The sequence below is a fragment of the Anoplopoma fimbria genome, chromosome 16, assembly GCF_027596085.1.
Source record: "Anoplopoma fimbria isolate UVic2021 breed Golden Eagle Sablefish chromosome 16, Afim_UVic_2022, whole genome shotgun sequence".
NCBI lineage: Eukaryota > Metazoa > Chordata > Actinopteri > Perciformes > Anoplopomatidae > Anoplopoma > Anoplopoma fimbria.
Genome location: NC_072464.1, coordinates 24,639,263 through 24,654,365, shown reverse-complemented (window position 1 = coordinate 24,654,365; position 15,103 = coordinate 24,639,263). Strand labels below are relative to the sequence as shown.

The window sequence follows — 15,103 nt, the reverse complement described above, 5'->3', positions numbered from 1 at the left end:
CCTGCACTAAAGACATGTTTGAGTTCTCTCTACTTCTAGTCACGATGGTTTGTGACTCTGTTTCCATAGAGGAGCAGGACTTTATGTTGCAGTGAAATCAAAACCACAGAGTAAAATGTGACAGGAGCAAAAAAAATACCCCGAAACAGCTTTGGGGTTCAGAGGGTTAAATAAGGATGTTTGTGTTCAACGCTGCAGCTGGTGCATCAGGAAGTCCTGATGTCCCAAATCTCTCCTGACGTTCCTCTATAGCAGCTAAAGGCTCAGAGACGATGACATTCAGCAGTCTGACTCTCTCTCTCTTTCCTCTTCAGCATGCGTCCGTTTTTATTACAGCCTCGGTGTTTGACTCTGAGCTCCTCTCTTCAGTCTGAATCAGCAGTTTTTCCTCCCATGCCCCCATCATGCACCACTGGTTCTGAATGCGGCCGCTGCAGAACTCAGGACGGACACTCTGAGGGGTTTCTCTCCTCAGTTTGAAGGGTCAGACTTTGTCCTTTCAGTCGCTGTCCGTCTCTCTGCTGAGCTCAGTCTGGTTGATCACACCACAGTGACTCAGTTGAAAGAGAAGCAGCTCTTTTATTATATTTTGTCCCCCCCCCATGAGGCATATCGCACTTGATTTATAGCCGCTGCCAGATCCGCATTCTATATTGAATAAAAGGAATCCCTGAACTGTTTTGACAAGGACAATTTAGCAGGTTTTTTTGGAAATGCTCCAGGTTTTGTTTCACGCGTCCGTGCACGACGGCGCCACGAGCACAAACCAGCAGCGCTCGTCTCTGATCAAACAGCATATTCATCACGTCTACAGATTAAACATATTGTTCACTGTTTGAGACAAATATTGGGTTAAAAAAAAAAATATAGTTTCCTCGATGCTCATGAAATATTAAGAACACCTCCACACCAGACAGGAAGTTTATTAGTTATGGTTTGAGCAAAGCTGCAAAGACGCCACTACCTCCAGATAATACACAGTTATACGACGAAAACAAGAGTACTGCTGTCTGGCTTCTTCATTAAAGGTACTAAATTAACCTGATGGTGAAGTCATGTGATGCTCTTTGAATTATCTTTCTTAATATCTATTTATTGTTATCATATATTGATGTTTATTGAAACAGGAAAACATCTTGAGTCATTAATTGCACCAACAAAGAAGAGAAAAAAGAGGCAGAATATTTCGTAGCTGCTTTTGAAGAACATTTTCTTTTACAAATATTATATTTATGATACAGGTTTTAAGGGTTTGTTTTGGATTATCTGTAACCAAACAAAACAGAATTGTCTCTCCACCATCTGCTTCTTCTGTCAAGTAGAACAAGTTAAAAACCGGCTTGTTCAGATGTAATTTGTCTTTTTGGTTGTTTTTAAAACTCAACATCAGCTTTTTATCCGGTGCTTTGATTTCTTTCTCTCTTTGTACTCGAGCCCAGTTTTTCTGTTCCAGTCCGCTCACTCTGCTTCATTTAGGTCACATTATATTTATATTTCATTAAAAAACAAACCATTTTCACACAAATAAAATCACTCCACAGCCTCAGAGTCATTACGGCAGCAATACTTTAGATTCCTGCTGTGCTGTTTTCCTGCAGCACGTGGGCGTGGTGTAAAAACATATCATGACATTGCAAAGTGTTAAACACCAAGAAAACAAATCATATATTGTATTTTCCAACTAAACCTACTACTGTCTGTCGTAATGAGGAAGCTGTGCTGGGTGGTGATGGTGAACACATTCTGGGTTTCATTTGTTTTATCGTGTGCATTTTCATTTCTTTATGATCCTCAAGTTTTAAATGTTCTGCAAGACTGAGAGGAGACCACCCTGCTCTGTTTCGTTTACTCTGACTGATGTTAATTAATCATATTTATAATAATATTTATAATAATATTAATACGGCCGTTTAATGTCTTGATTACGAAATGCACGAAATTGCACGAAATGGTCTCGGTAATCATTAGAACATGGCACTTAAACATACTGGTCGATGGTAAACTGTGAGATATTCTGCTGCAGAACACACTTTAGTCTCAACATTTCATAACCATAAATATTCATATTTGAGTTATTCTGCCTGTTGGATGTGAGTTATCAGTGTGAGTAATGATGTGTGCTCTGACTCCTTCAGGGTGTGGACACTGTAAGAAGATGAAGCCGGAGTACGATGAAGCTGCTGAAGTCCTCAACAAGGGCTCAGACGTGAGTTTCACCTCCTCTGCTTGTGTGTGTTTTTTATCATCATATCTGCAGGTGTGTGTGTGTGTGTGTGTGTGTGTGTGTGTGTGTGTGTTAATGTTCATGTGTTCACACTCGGCGGGTGCATCGTCGCCTCGTTAGCGGATGATAATCATCCCTCCTCTTGGCTCTGAAGGCTCCGGTCTCTTGTTGTCCTGCAGCTCGTCTCTGGATGTGTTTCTGATTAGTGTGGGCGTGTCCCTCCGTCCTCTGTGCTAATCTAACACTCCCCAGCCAAAGGGGGGGGGGGCTATTAAACTCCGGCCCTGGTGACTGCAGCAATTATCTCATCCGTAAACTTGGACCTGCTCCTCGTGGCTCTCTGCCCAGGACTGGAGGTCAATGGGAGAAGCCCGAGCCGTTATCTAGTCTGGATGGACCGGAGCCTCTTCGACCTCGAAGACCTAAAGACCCAGCATGCAGTTTGTTATCTGCTCCTTCCCTCTCTGCTGGAGTCACTAATTTTTATGGTGTAAACACTAACGGTGTGAGCTCATTTTAAGGTTGAGCTGGGATTATTGTTTCTAAAGTAGCTGGTGTTAATGGAACGTGTAAGTCGGTGTAGTGGAGCTGTGAAGGGTCCGCAAGTGGTCTCAACGCTTGGTCGTGCACCTCTGAATTGTTGTGACTTTGCATGCACGGCTCTTGATCTGGTGACTGTCACAGATAGTTCACTGATCAAAGCAGTATTTACATGTCTAGGGATTAAACAAAACAGGACAGTTAGTTTTTAGATGCTTTACAAACAGGAGGTCTTAAAAATCTACATGTGAGTAAATATTTTGCAGCCAAATCAAATAGTTTACAGGATATTCAACCTTTGTTTCTTTATAATACGTTTAATACTTAACTTCTTTCTTTACAGGGCTTTTTTAAAGGCAATAAAGTAGTTCATGAATATGAGATATGAGTTTATAGATAATTACAATCCCTCCTCGTCGTTGTGGAGGTTGGCTTATGGACTTTTGTCGGTTACACTCGTTGTCTTCTTGATTCTCACAGCTCATTTTGTTTGTACGCTCTTTGGCGTTTTGGAGAATAATGCAACAAACAGCTCATTAAGTATAAACAAAGCTATCATGTGACGGATCATGTGATTAAAGTCCTGTGCTTTGTCCACAGAGCCCCGGTGTGTTGGCAGCGGTGGACTCCACGGTGCACAAGGCCGTAGGGGAACGCTTCAAGATCTCCGGATTCCCAACCGTCATGTATTTCGAGGGAGGAGAGGAAAAGTACACGCTGCCACACCTCCGGAGCAAAGACAAGATCATCGAGTTCATGCACAAGTGAGCAGCTCACCTTCACCGAGACCACCGGAGCAAAGTCCAGTGGGATAGGTTCCTCTTTGGAGGGTCACTGTGATACGTAGAGGAGCTGTAGGGACATTTTATAAGAGCCCGACATAAAGTCTTAATCTTGGTTTATTCTCACCGTAGTGAAACCTGCACGTGAACAAAATTTGTTCAAAGTTTTTCAGAGGCGCCTGTCACAAAAAGTTCACTGATAAAAACGCTATTTACATGTCTAAGGATTATACAAATAAGGAAGTTTCACTTTAAAATTCTTTAGAAACAGGAGGTCTTAAAAATATTCATGTGTTCAAATAGTTTACAGGATATTCAACCTTAGTTTCTTTACAATACATTTAATACTTGACTTCTTTCTTTCTCAAAAGGTAATAAAGTAGTCTATGAGATATGAGATAACAGATAATTACAATCCCTCCTTGTCATTGAGGAGGTTGGTTTATGGCATTTTGTCGGTTACACACATTGTCTTCTTGATTAGTTTGTTCGCTCTCTTGTGTTTTGAGAATAATGCAACAAACAGCCCGTTGAGCATGAACACCTTTGTGCGTGCTCTGACTTAACCCGCCATCTGAGGAGACTCACGCTACGACGTTAGCACTATAAACAAAGCTTTATTCATTTCTCCACCTTCACATTCTTCTTTTACTGAAACAGGAATATAAATACAATACATGCACACCTCATATCTCTCTTCACACCACTTTTACCACGTTCAATAAATGTTTTCTGTTATTATAAACACATCTTCTCTCTCCGTCATGTCTTCAGTCCCCAGGCACCTCCTCCACCGGAGCAGTCTTGGGAGGACAAGCCCTCCAGCGTCAGCCATCTTGGATCGGAGGATTTCCGAGAGGCGCTGAAGAAGAAGAAACACGCTCTGGTCATGTTCTACGCTCCCTGTAAGAGCTCACACTCATTCATAGCAGTTAGAGACACTTTTTACACAAAATGTTAGATTTCAATCTTTGAAATCTGTTTTGATCAGAATGTTACGTGTGATTTCATTGCATCCATCACAGCTCTGCTCTGTTGTGACTTGGTGTGATCATTTCCTGGGTTTAAGTCAGAGCTTTTACGTAACTCTTGAGCTGTCTGTCAAGCTCATCATCACTCAGAAAAGAACCCCGCCTAAACCACAGGGAGACGGAGTCACGTGACTGAGAATAGATCTGTGCAAAAACAAAACAAAAAAGAGAACAAATCACTGGTTCCACCTCATGTTTCAAATTTCATATTGCAGCTTCACAGTAAAGACTTTATTTCTCACTTTGAATTCATCTTTTTAGTTTCATTTAAAGTTAGAATCTCTGGAACCAAACCTTTATATACACCTGGAACCAGATGTAAAAACATGAACTGGTATTTTTAAAGGAAGAATATGCACACAAGATATCTGAGGAGGAGATTGAATATATAAGTAGAGAGACGGTAACATTGTTTTTTCACTGACAAATTTATAGAATTTATTTCAAATCATTTCTGAGTGAAGCATTTCATCCTCCTCTTTACTTTCCTTCGTCTCCCTGTTGACGATCGTTTCTTTTGAGTCGTAAACGAGACTTCTGTCCCGTCGTCGTGACCCTCCTCACCTGAGCTATCAAACACAACACAGAAGCAGGAGGAACACTGAGTACTCACACCTTCCCCTCTGCCCTTTGTGTCTGACGAGGGCTTCAAAGTCTTCTGAGTCCGTCCACAAAGAGTCGCTCCAGCTGCACATCCCTCCCTCACATCTGCATCCCTCTCTCTGCTGTCTGATCAGTGAGGGAGCTGGTGTCTAACGGAGCGTCTGATGAGATGCAGCTGCTCTCTAACACGTCTGAGGCTGGAGACGCTGCAGACGGAACGATCTGTGTTTTAACTAAAGTTCGGGTTATTGAACCTGAACTTCTCTGTCTTTGCTCCTGATCACTGTGGCGCCGCCGCCATGGGTTCTTTCATCCGCAACCAAACAGAGGAACGCCTGCACACTTCAGTGTTTCCTTTTGGATTAGTTGAAATAACAGAAAATAATGATTAGCTGTCATTTCTGTGCAAGATTGTTTGAGTGCACTGCCTAGGAAGAGCTGTTAGAACAGCATTAGTCAGGTGTGGAGCGTAGTGTTTAGAAATCTGGGTCGAGTGAATTTGAAAAATTGTGGCTGTTAGAAACGTTGGATTGTTTGGTGAAGATTCTCTCTGACCAATCAGTGGTCTGCAGGGTGTGAACCATAGACGGTCTATAAGAAGTGGACGCAGTCATCGTGACATCCAGTGAACAGGAAGTGACCATATATGGAGTGAGGAGGAGTGAGGTAGAGACGCCGTATACGTCTCTGGTGTGGACCTGTCAATCAGTGTGTAGCCCCGCCCTAAAGCATCCCCTGCTTTATGGTCTGTTTGACTCTAAATGGAGCATCATTTACTAAATGAACATCATGCTGTATTGAAGAAGACTTGAAACTAGAGATTGAGACCATAAACTCATGTTTACAATGTTTACTGAGGGAATAAATCAAGAGAGAAGTAGAGTCATTTTCTCATAGACTTCTATACAACCAGAGGAGTCGCCCCCTGCTGGACAGCAGAGAGAATGCAGAAGGTGTCTGAAACATCTGTGCAGGTAGAGGAGAGAACTGAGAGTTGCAGGAGTCTTCATCGACAGCAGAACTGCGTTTAAAGCACCTTGACGACAGACTGAAATATTCCTGTTCCTCTGAGGTCCGTTCTCTCTTGTTCTCTTCATCTGAAAGGAAAAACCACTTCTCTCTGCTGCGTTTTTATGATATATCGGTTTCAGAACTGCGACGGAACCTTTAAAGGTTTAGAGGCCATTTAATGTTGCAGCTAAAAGGCCACTTCAGCAGGAAAATGGCTTTCTGAGCCGCTGTGACAGAGAGGGAGACGACGGTTAATTGAGTTGAAGGCAGAGTTGTGTCGACGCGACAGTAAAAAGCTGTTAAAACTGTTGATAAAACTAAATGATACCTGTTAATAATCTGTAATGCTGTTTGGGTGATTTACGTTTGGCCTTTTTTATTTATTGGTTTTTTTTGTAGGGACAATGCACATTTATAAAACTATAAATGTTCCTAGAGGCTATTCTTCATCTGTAGTCCCTGGACAGATCTTACAAAGTCCCCTTAAAAAACAGAATATAGGATTAAGAATACAAAGTTATTCATCATTTATCATTTAAAAGCATGCAGTACAATAATACAAGAGGAGAGAATATGAATATAAGCAGAAACATCAGTCAGAACGCCCTTAAACTACAATGTGAAGTACTATTACGACATTCAACACAAGCATATTATTATATTCCTTTATTGATCCCCATGGGGGATATAAAAGAGGATAATTATGTTAATAGAAACATGCACTAAAGACACAAATATGTTATATTATTAGACATTAAATCCATACAGAGCAGAAGCAAAAAACATAAAAGCATGCATTGTATGTTAACCTTATTAGAATACTACATTTAAAGAAACTATTTCCTCCGCCAGTCTGCAACATCTGGAGGTCAAACTGGGACCAGAAGAGCAAAAACATGAATGTTTGGATAACACTCGCTGAATAAATCTGAATTAGCATCAGAAGAAACAGAAGCTTCCTCACAAAAATAAATAATCCTCACATTATAAATAGAGTTCTTTGTCTCAGACTGATTGACTTTTGATTTAATCTGAACTCTGCATGAAAGCTTTTATCCAGTCACCCACTGCCAGGCTGTTTCCTCCTCCTCCTCCTCCTCCTCCTCCTCCTCCTTCTTCTTCTTCTTCGTCCTATAAAAGCTCTTTTGTCACCACAGGAGGTGTTCTTACCTTTTCTCACCTTTCACATTTCCAACAGCAGCATTTGATTGTAGTGAACAGAAGAAAAGCTTTATACTTGACATTAGCAGCTACCGGAAGTCAAACTTTTCAAAAGGGGAGAAACGACGTCTTCACAGTTGTTGTGTGCAGAAACACATCCTCCTTTCTTAGCTAGAGTCAGATGTATAGTTAGTCCTCTCCTGGTGTTGATGTTTCTGTGGTTCTGTTGGTTTATTAGTGTGAGCATCGACTGTTTCATGAGGGCAATAAAGAGATTTACGGTCTCTCGTAACACGACTAATGTGGCGTGAAGTGATGCTGAATGCTCCATCTGCTTTATGAACATGTTGGAGACCCAGTCAGTGATGTATGGAGGTGATTTGTGATGTGTGTCAGCAGCTGTTTACGTGAAGCATTGATGTCACGGCGTTAATGTGTGGTGATGAGCCGTCATAGTAACATCCCGTCTGTGTCTGTCCTCGTCTTCCAGGGTGTCCACACTGTAAAAACGCTGTTCCTCACTTCACCACGGCAGCAGAGCTCTTCAGAGAGGACCGCAAGGTGAGTGATGCTTATTTTATACACGTACGATTACACATAGTGGTGCAAAAAGGAGCATAAAATCAGCTCAAAATTGAGAAAGGGAGACCCATATTCATGCTTTTTTTTGCTAAAGTTGCTAATTGCTCATAATTGATGATAATCTGACAATAAAGACGTTTTTTACAGCTTCTGTTTGGGATAAACGGTGATGTTTCGCGATGGTTTTTCATTTCTTCCAACGTTTTTTTTGGATTCCAAAAGTTAATGCATCCTCAAAATGTCGTATGTATGTTGATAGAAACCCTGCAAACTTTAGAAGAAGTTAGGACTTTGCCCACTTAGCTGAAGCCCACACAGACTCATCAGATCTCTGGCACACTTTAAGGTTCATGCAGGACTCACTCGTCCTCCATCATCTCCTCTTCCTTTCTCTTCTGTTCCCTCCAGACTCTTGTCCTCCCACTGCTCTTCGTCCATGTTAATACCCTCCGACTGCAGGGCTCAGTGTTTCCAAAACCTCTTTCATTGTGTGACTCACACACACACACACACACACACACACACATACTGAAAAACACTTTTCTAAATTCTGACACCTTAGAAAACGTATCAAATCGTTGCCTCTTGATTTTTATAGTTTCATTGAGATGCTAAACCTCATCATGGTTCCATCAGCATCCAGCCAACATTTGCTCTCTCATTTGTTTGGAATTTCTCAAAATCACAGTCAGATGGTGTGAAACGCTGACGTGTCCTCACCCACTCCGTCACACATTCTTTTCTCTGAGGCAATCCTCTGTAACAGTAAACTTCAACAGATGATGTGGGAATGTTTGTGTGTCCAGGAACTTCTTACATTTCTTTTTGTTTATTCCTTCATCAGTAGAGTAAACACTGAAATACACCCATAGATCATCAGCATAAAACAACAGAAAGTCCTTTTACGATATATAAAGATATGAGGGAGAAATAATAGTTGTTACAGCAGAAACTCGGAGCAATAATTCTAACAATGGCCACCATAAAAACACTAACCATTAAAACCAGAACCTCCTACAGGAAGCATATTCTTTTGTATTTTAAGAGAAAAGTTGCATCATAAATCTATTATTTTAAACATCCAGCGTTCAAACGGCTGAAGGCGCCGATGTTTGGATCAGTTTGTCGTTCCTGATGTGATCTATAAAGGTTGTAAATACAGATGTTTAACCTCTCTCGTGGCTTCTGGGGAAAGTTCTGTCAGAGAACTGTCAGATATTTTTGGTATTTCTCTTAATAAAAAAGCACCAATCAATAAATAACAAATACAAGGAATAGGTTAAAACATGATAACTTAATTAACTATAACTGAAAAAACGAAAGATGAGGACAATGCTATCATAATGATAAAAGAGTTTACTAGAGCTATGGAAGTAAGCTCCTATTCATAATAATGAAATAATAGTCAGAATTATTCCAATTCAAAAGGAGATTTTCTCAAATTAAGGAAGCTTTTAAAGTTAATTTAAAGAGAGTAAAACTGATCCAATATACAGTTGGACTCTGCTGAAATATAAAAAACAGCATTAAGATAAATAAACATCACATCTCTCCTATTTTTAAAATATTTATATATATACATTATATATCATTTTTAGGTGAACCGTGTATGATGAAAAATGAAATAAATTAATTAATCATATATATATTGTTTGTCTTATTAAAGTAGTGTTAATTCACGGTTTCCTGTGTTTTAATGAGCTCAGTGGGACCTGAATGGCAGCTGCAATGGTAATAATACAAGTTTCAAGTTACATTGTCTCTCTTTAATATAACCGATACGGATCAATCAAAATATTCCGTGATCTGCTCCAGTACCAGTCTTACAGACCAGTGCGTTGAAACCAAGCCAACTGGTGACCCGCTGCTCCTCAGAGCTATCGGATCAATAACACGATGCGGGTCTCCTCTGTCACTTGAAGACGGATCAATAAGGGAATTGGCTGCAGATCTTTAAAGAACAATGTCTCTACGGCTTCATTGTCTCCCGTCAAATCACAGCAGCTCTGATCTCAAACTAACAAACGCAAAGAGAAGTTAACAGTGACGACGTTTAATTGCACCAATAATTCAGATTAATTATGATATTTACAATATTTCTACTAATCTGTTTACATGGTTTATATTCCCATGAAGCTTTGACTCCTCTTCATGTTCTCCGTTGTCCTCACTCTGAGCAGAACTCTTGGTCCCGTCCTCTCCTCCAACAGCACGATGCTGCTCATGCAGATTCTACACATTTGAGTGTTTGCATGGGTGGAAAAAAACAAACACTTGTATTTTTTAATGAGAGTTCGCCTCAGGGTTGGACGAGCATAGAAAAGCGTTTCCCTTCTGCAGCAGATCTGTCATTTCTACCTTCAGTCAGACGAGGAGCGTTTATTTGGCGTTGACGGGTCCGCTCAGCAGCTCGGAGACGTTTCAGTCGTCCAGAACCAGAACCAGCGGCCGAGGCGGCTTTTACGGCTCGTCACTAATCGATGCGACGGCCTCGCAACATAAATCTCCCTTGTTGTTTTTATGTAGGAGTGATTATTATGGGATTCCTGTTCTCTCTCCACACCAACAGCCACAAACGCTTCAGCATCAATGCATCTTCTGCAACCTGGAGAGAAACAGATCTGAATGCATGTAAAGGAGCATTTTACAGCTGATGAATGTTTAGTAGTATTTATTTACAATTATAATAAAGTTTATTTCTTTTGAGTCCTTTAGAGACACTGAAACAATAACTAATCGAACCAAAACGATAAAAACCAAATGCTGTTTGTGAATTAAAATCATTGTTACAGAACAAATATTAAAAAACATGAGCCAAATGATTTAATGAACCTGCCTCAAAAGTTTGTATGTTGGTTTAATATATATATCCTCCATTAAACTTAATCATGGTTTTATTATCAGAGAAAATGACCACAGCGTTTCTTTCTTCTCCTCAAACACAGATAAAAAAAACTTCTGTAAGTTTTAAACCACATTACATTCATGCTACGAAGCATGCTAATATGCTAACGGTGTTTATTTACAACGTTAGAGACTCAAACTTTAAGAGAAAAACGTCTTTATTTTTACACCAAGTTACTGTCAAAATAAAATGGTTAATTTCAAAGAATTCCACTTTGATGTTTTAGAATTAGATTTCCTTAAAGTGACAGTAGAGATGTTTAGAGGTGTGTTAGTATGATGTTCTTCTACATACTCAGGGTTTTACTACAGTAGATGGAGCCATCAATGTTCTGCTGTCGACGTCCTTTAGACTCCTAAAGGAATCAATATCAGTTTAAGTGAACGCTATATTTAGAATGTTTCCACTTTACCTTTATGACGGGAACTGAAGCTGTTATTTATGCTCTCTATAAAGACACCAGACTACATTCACAAAAACAGTGATTTAACCTCTCAGGACACAGGAGGTTCTGCTCTCCTGCTGCCTCCATCTGGTAGTGTGGTTGTGTTATTGTGTCACTTTGGTGAATCTGAATTAACCCTTTAAAACACCAAAGTCACACAACAACACAAACTACCTACCAGACAGGCAGCAGGAGAGCAGAACCTTCTGTGTCCTGAGAGGTGAAATCACTGTCTGGTGTGTTTAAAGAGAGCAGAGATAACAGCAGGAAGGGCTGTCTGACAGCAAATTAAAGAGATAGAAATATTCTAAATATATATGATTATATGAGGAAGAACCTCATACAACCACACCTCCAAACATCACATCTGTCCCTTTAACCTCCTCTCACCTGTTGAGGCAGCATATCAAACACCTGTACGAGTAAAAGCTCCACGTTGCATCATATCAGTTCAACATCTCACTGAACTGATTGTGTTTCCTCAGATTGCGTACGCCGCGGTGGACTGTACCAGAGGACAGAACCACGAGCTGTGTAAGCAGGAGGGAGTGGAGGGCTACCCGACATTCAACCACTACAACTACGGAAAGTTTGTGGAGAAATACAACGGAGACCGTGGGGTAAGTTCTGCTACGCCTCTCCATCTCTTTATTTGTCTCTGAAGCTGTTACACACTGAACACTTAATCCCCTTTCTTTTCTGCACCGATGCTAAAGAACGTGAAAAGCATTCATAAGCTCTGTTCTTAAGCCGGGAGCTGCCCAAAGACTTCATTAAAACACCAATTTGTCCATCAGAAAAACGTCTGGGATGATGGAGAGTCAGCAGTGAGTCTGAGTTATATCATATATTTAAAAGTGGAGCTGGACAACTGTGCTTAAATGTAGAATGCCAGTCTTTCCACAGTTGTTAAAACTTTAAAAGTGTCTTAAAGCTGCATTCTCTCTGCTGTCCACCAGGGGGCGACTCCTCTGGTTGTATAGAAGTCTATGAGAAAATGACTCTACTTCTCTCTTGATTTATTCCCTCAGTAAACATTGTAAACATGAGTTTATGGTCTCAATCTCTAGTTTCAAGTCTTCTTCAATACAGCATGATGTTCATTTAGTAAATGATGCTCCATTTAGAGTCAAACAGACCATAAAGCAGGGGATGCTTTAGGGCGGGGCTACACACTGATTGACAGGTCCACACCAGAGACGTATACGGCGTCTCTACGTCACTCCTCCTCAGTCCATATATGGTCACTTCCTGTTCACTGGTTGTGAAGAAATGACCAAAATGTCAAACTTGGATAGAAAGAGAATAGTTCCTCCATGAAGCTGATCACAACGAGGTCTGTGGATTATCTTCAGTCATGAATCCTAGAAAGAGACTTTTTGATCTCGAGGTGAACTGTCCCTTTAATAATAGTGAGGGTCAAACAGATTGACCCTGAATGTGGAGACGGCATTCAGACTGTGTTTCCTTCTCTTGTCTGAATGTTTGAATGTTTGTGAGATGTTTGTTGAACTTCTCTCCACAGGAGGCCGGCTTCATCGGGTTCATGCGCAGCCTGCGAGGTCGCGACCAGGAGAAGGTGGTGAAGAGGAAGGAGGAGCTCTGAGGTTCGGCGCGTTGCACTGTGACCCTTGACCCCCTGGCAAGGGCCCAATCAGCACTGACGGTGGGAGACCTGATGACCTCAGCTAAAAGGCTACGTTTTTTTTATATACCGCGGAGGTTCCTGTTTGTAACGAGGCGGACGGAGAACCTGCAGGGAGACTTCTTCTGACCGGCTGAATAAACAACGCAGACAAAAACTAAACACTGTGAGACGTGTGAGAAGCTTCACCCTATAAACCTGATCTATGCAACACGGACCCCTGCTGGGCCGACTCACACCTGAGGGTGCTGGTGCTGCTGGTGGTGGTGCTGCTGGTGGTGGTGGTGGTGGTGGTGGTGGGGGGGGCATTAACAGATAAAGGTGGAGGAACCACAGGGGTCCAGTCCATCAAACCCGCAGTCTCCAGAAGGAGAACCACACCTTCATGTCTCTGGTCCAGAACCATCCAGAATATCACCCTTTGTTTTCTCAACATCTCAGCAGTGAAATGTGAAGCGTTGCCGCAGCGACGGGTTCATATTCTGGATGGTTCCAGTCCCTCGTGATTAATTCTGCTTTTTTCTTTTTTGAAATGACTTGATTCTTTTTTTTGTTTGCTTCAAACTGTGGCCTTAAAGATGTGAAATAAAACCATGCTGGAGTTGCATCAAAGGAGGAGAGGAATCAGAGTCCTGGTGCTGTTTCAGCTCCTTCAGCTTATGGAAGTCATAAACACGAGGAGGTGTAACAAATATTCTGCTTGATACGTTTCCAAATATTAGCATTCAGAGCTGTGGTGATGTAACAAGGTTAGAGCTCATTTGCATACAGGAAGCATTCAGAGACCAGGCTGAATATTTACATGATGATCATGAATATAATGTCCCGTAATCATGGATTCCAGCCAAATATCCCACAATCCCCCTCTGCATTCAGACGCCTCGTCCTTGTTTTCACTGTGGTGCGTTCAGGGTTGTGTTTTTTTTGTGTTTCATGGCCACACGTCTCCTCCACTTCCTGTAGAGATGAACGACACCGAGGAGCCAAAATGGCGGCCCTCTTGAGCTTTGACTAATTAAGTCACCAGACTAATTGACTAATTAATTAGTCTGGTGACTAAAAAAGTCACATTCCTACTTTTGAGACTTTTTTTTCTACTCCCACTCTTCGGCCTCCATAAATATGTCAAACTCTTGTGTTTTTATTATTCCAGACTTCTGTTTCTGTCATTCTGAATAAAGTTCTCAGGGAAAGCGAAACACAATTAAAAGGGAACTCGTTTGTTCTGTGATTTCTTTTCTTTTCATTCCAGATGAATCATTTTTTAAGCCCTTAAATCACCAAATTAAATATTGTTTACATTTGTATCCCAAGACAAATCCGTTTCTGTGCCGTCATGACGTCGTGTGTTGAATAAGACGATGTGACTGATCCGTCTCCTCAAACATCAGTGTGATTTTTCTTTTCCTCGTTCTCTCCATTCAGTGTCTTTAACAGTTTGCTTCCCAGCGTCTCGCTGTAACGAGCTGCTCGTTGTCTTCTTCTTCTGCAGAGACGCTGACGGAAACAAACGTGTTGAGTCACTTATGCCAAGAAGTCATCCTTTCCTCTCTGGATTTTAGTTTTCTGAGCTCAGCCATAAGAACCGTTTGTCTTCTTGCAGAAAGGAGCTTGCAAGATTTAAACTGAAATAATAAAATCAAACATTTCAAACTGATTTTTTTGGGTTGTTTTTATTTAAGCTGAAAGTTGATTGGTTCACTAATCCGTTGGTTTAAAGGCCTTTTCACACTGGGATGTTTTCTTAAAATTGTTATTATTTGCATGTTAATACATTGTTCAAACTGTTTTTGTCATAATGTTACTAATAAACAAATTAAAAATTAAATTAAAACAAATATTGTGGTATTTAACATAATCAAATATTAGAATAAAGGTTTGAAACTAATAGAGGAGAGTTTCAGTAGCATTCTACCAGTAACCACCGTTCTGTTTAGCTATCACACAGCGTAGACATGCAGAGAAAGAATCCTTTGTTCATTTGAACATCTGATCAGGGTTCAGTTTCTCTGCCGTCTCAGCCACATGAACAGAAGTCGACCGATGGACTCTCCTCCTGGAATCATTTCTCTTTGTTTTTCTCTTTGATGGAAACAAATGGAGCGCTCAGCAGGTCTGACACTGATGGCTTTATTATGAGAAATGGAGCCGGACCTTCAGGTGACCAATCAGAG

At 40.9% G+C, this 15,103-nt stretch overlaps 1 protein-coding gene across 1 annotated transcript in view; it reads left to right on the top strand.

Moving 5' to 3' along the window:
- Positions 1–14,582, top strand: part of pdia5 (protein disulfide isomerase family A, member 5) — a 54,083-nt gene extending 39,501 nt beyond the window's left edge. The window contains exons 12-17 of the mRNA XM_054615182.1: positions 2,136–2,206; positions 3,365–3,528; positions 4,321–4,451; positions 7,843–7,913; positions 11,770–11,904; positions 12,810–14,582. Of these exons, the coding sequence (XP_054471157.1) occupies positions 2,136–2,206; positions 3,365–3,528; positions 4,321–4,451; positions 7,843–7,913; positions 11,770–11,904; positions 12,810–12,890 (653 nt within the window). The 3' untranslated portion in view covers positions 12,891–14,582. The remainder of the gene's footprint in view (positions 1–2,135; positions 2,207–3,364; positions 3,529–4,320; positions 4,452–7,842; positions 7,914–11,769; positions 11,905–12,809) is intronic.
- Positions 14,583–15,103: the final 521 nt, after the last annotated feature.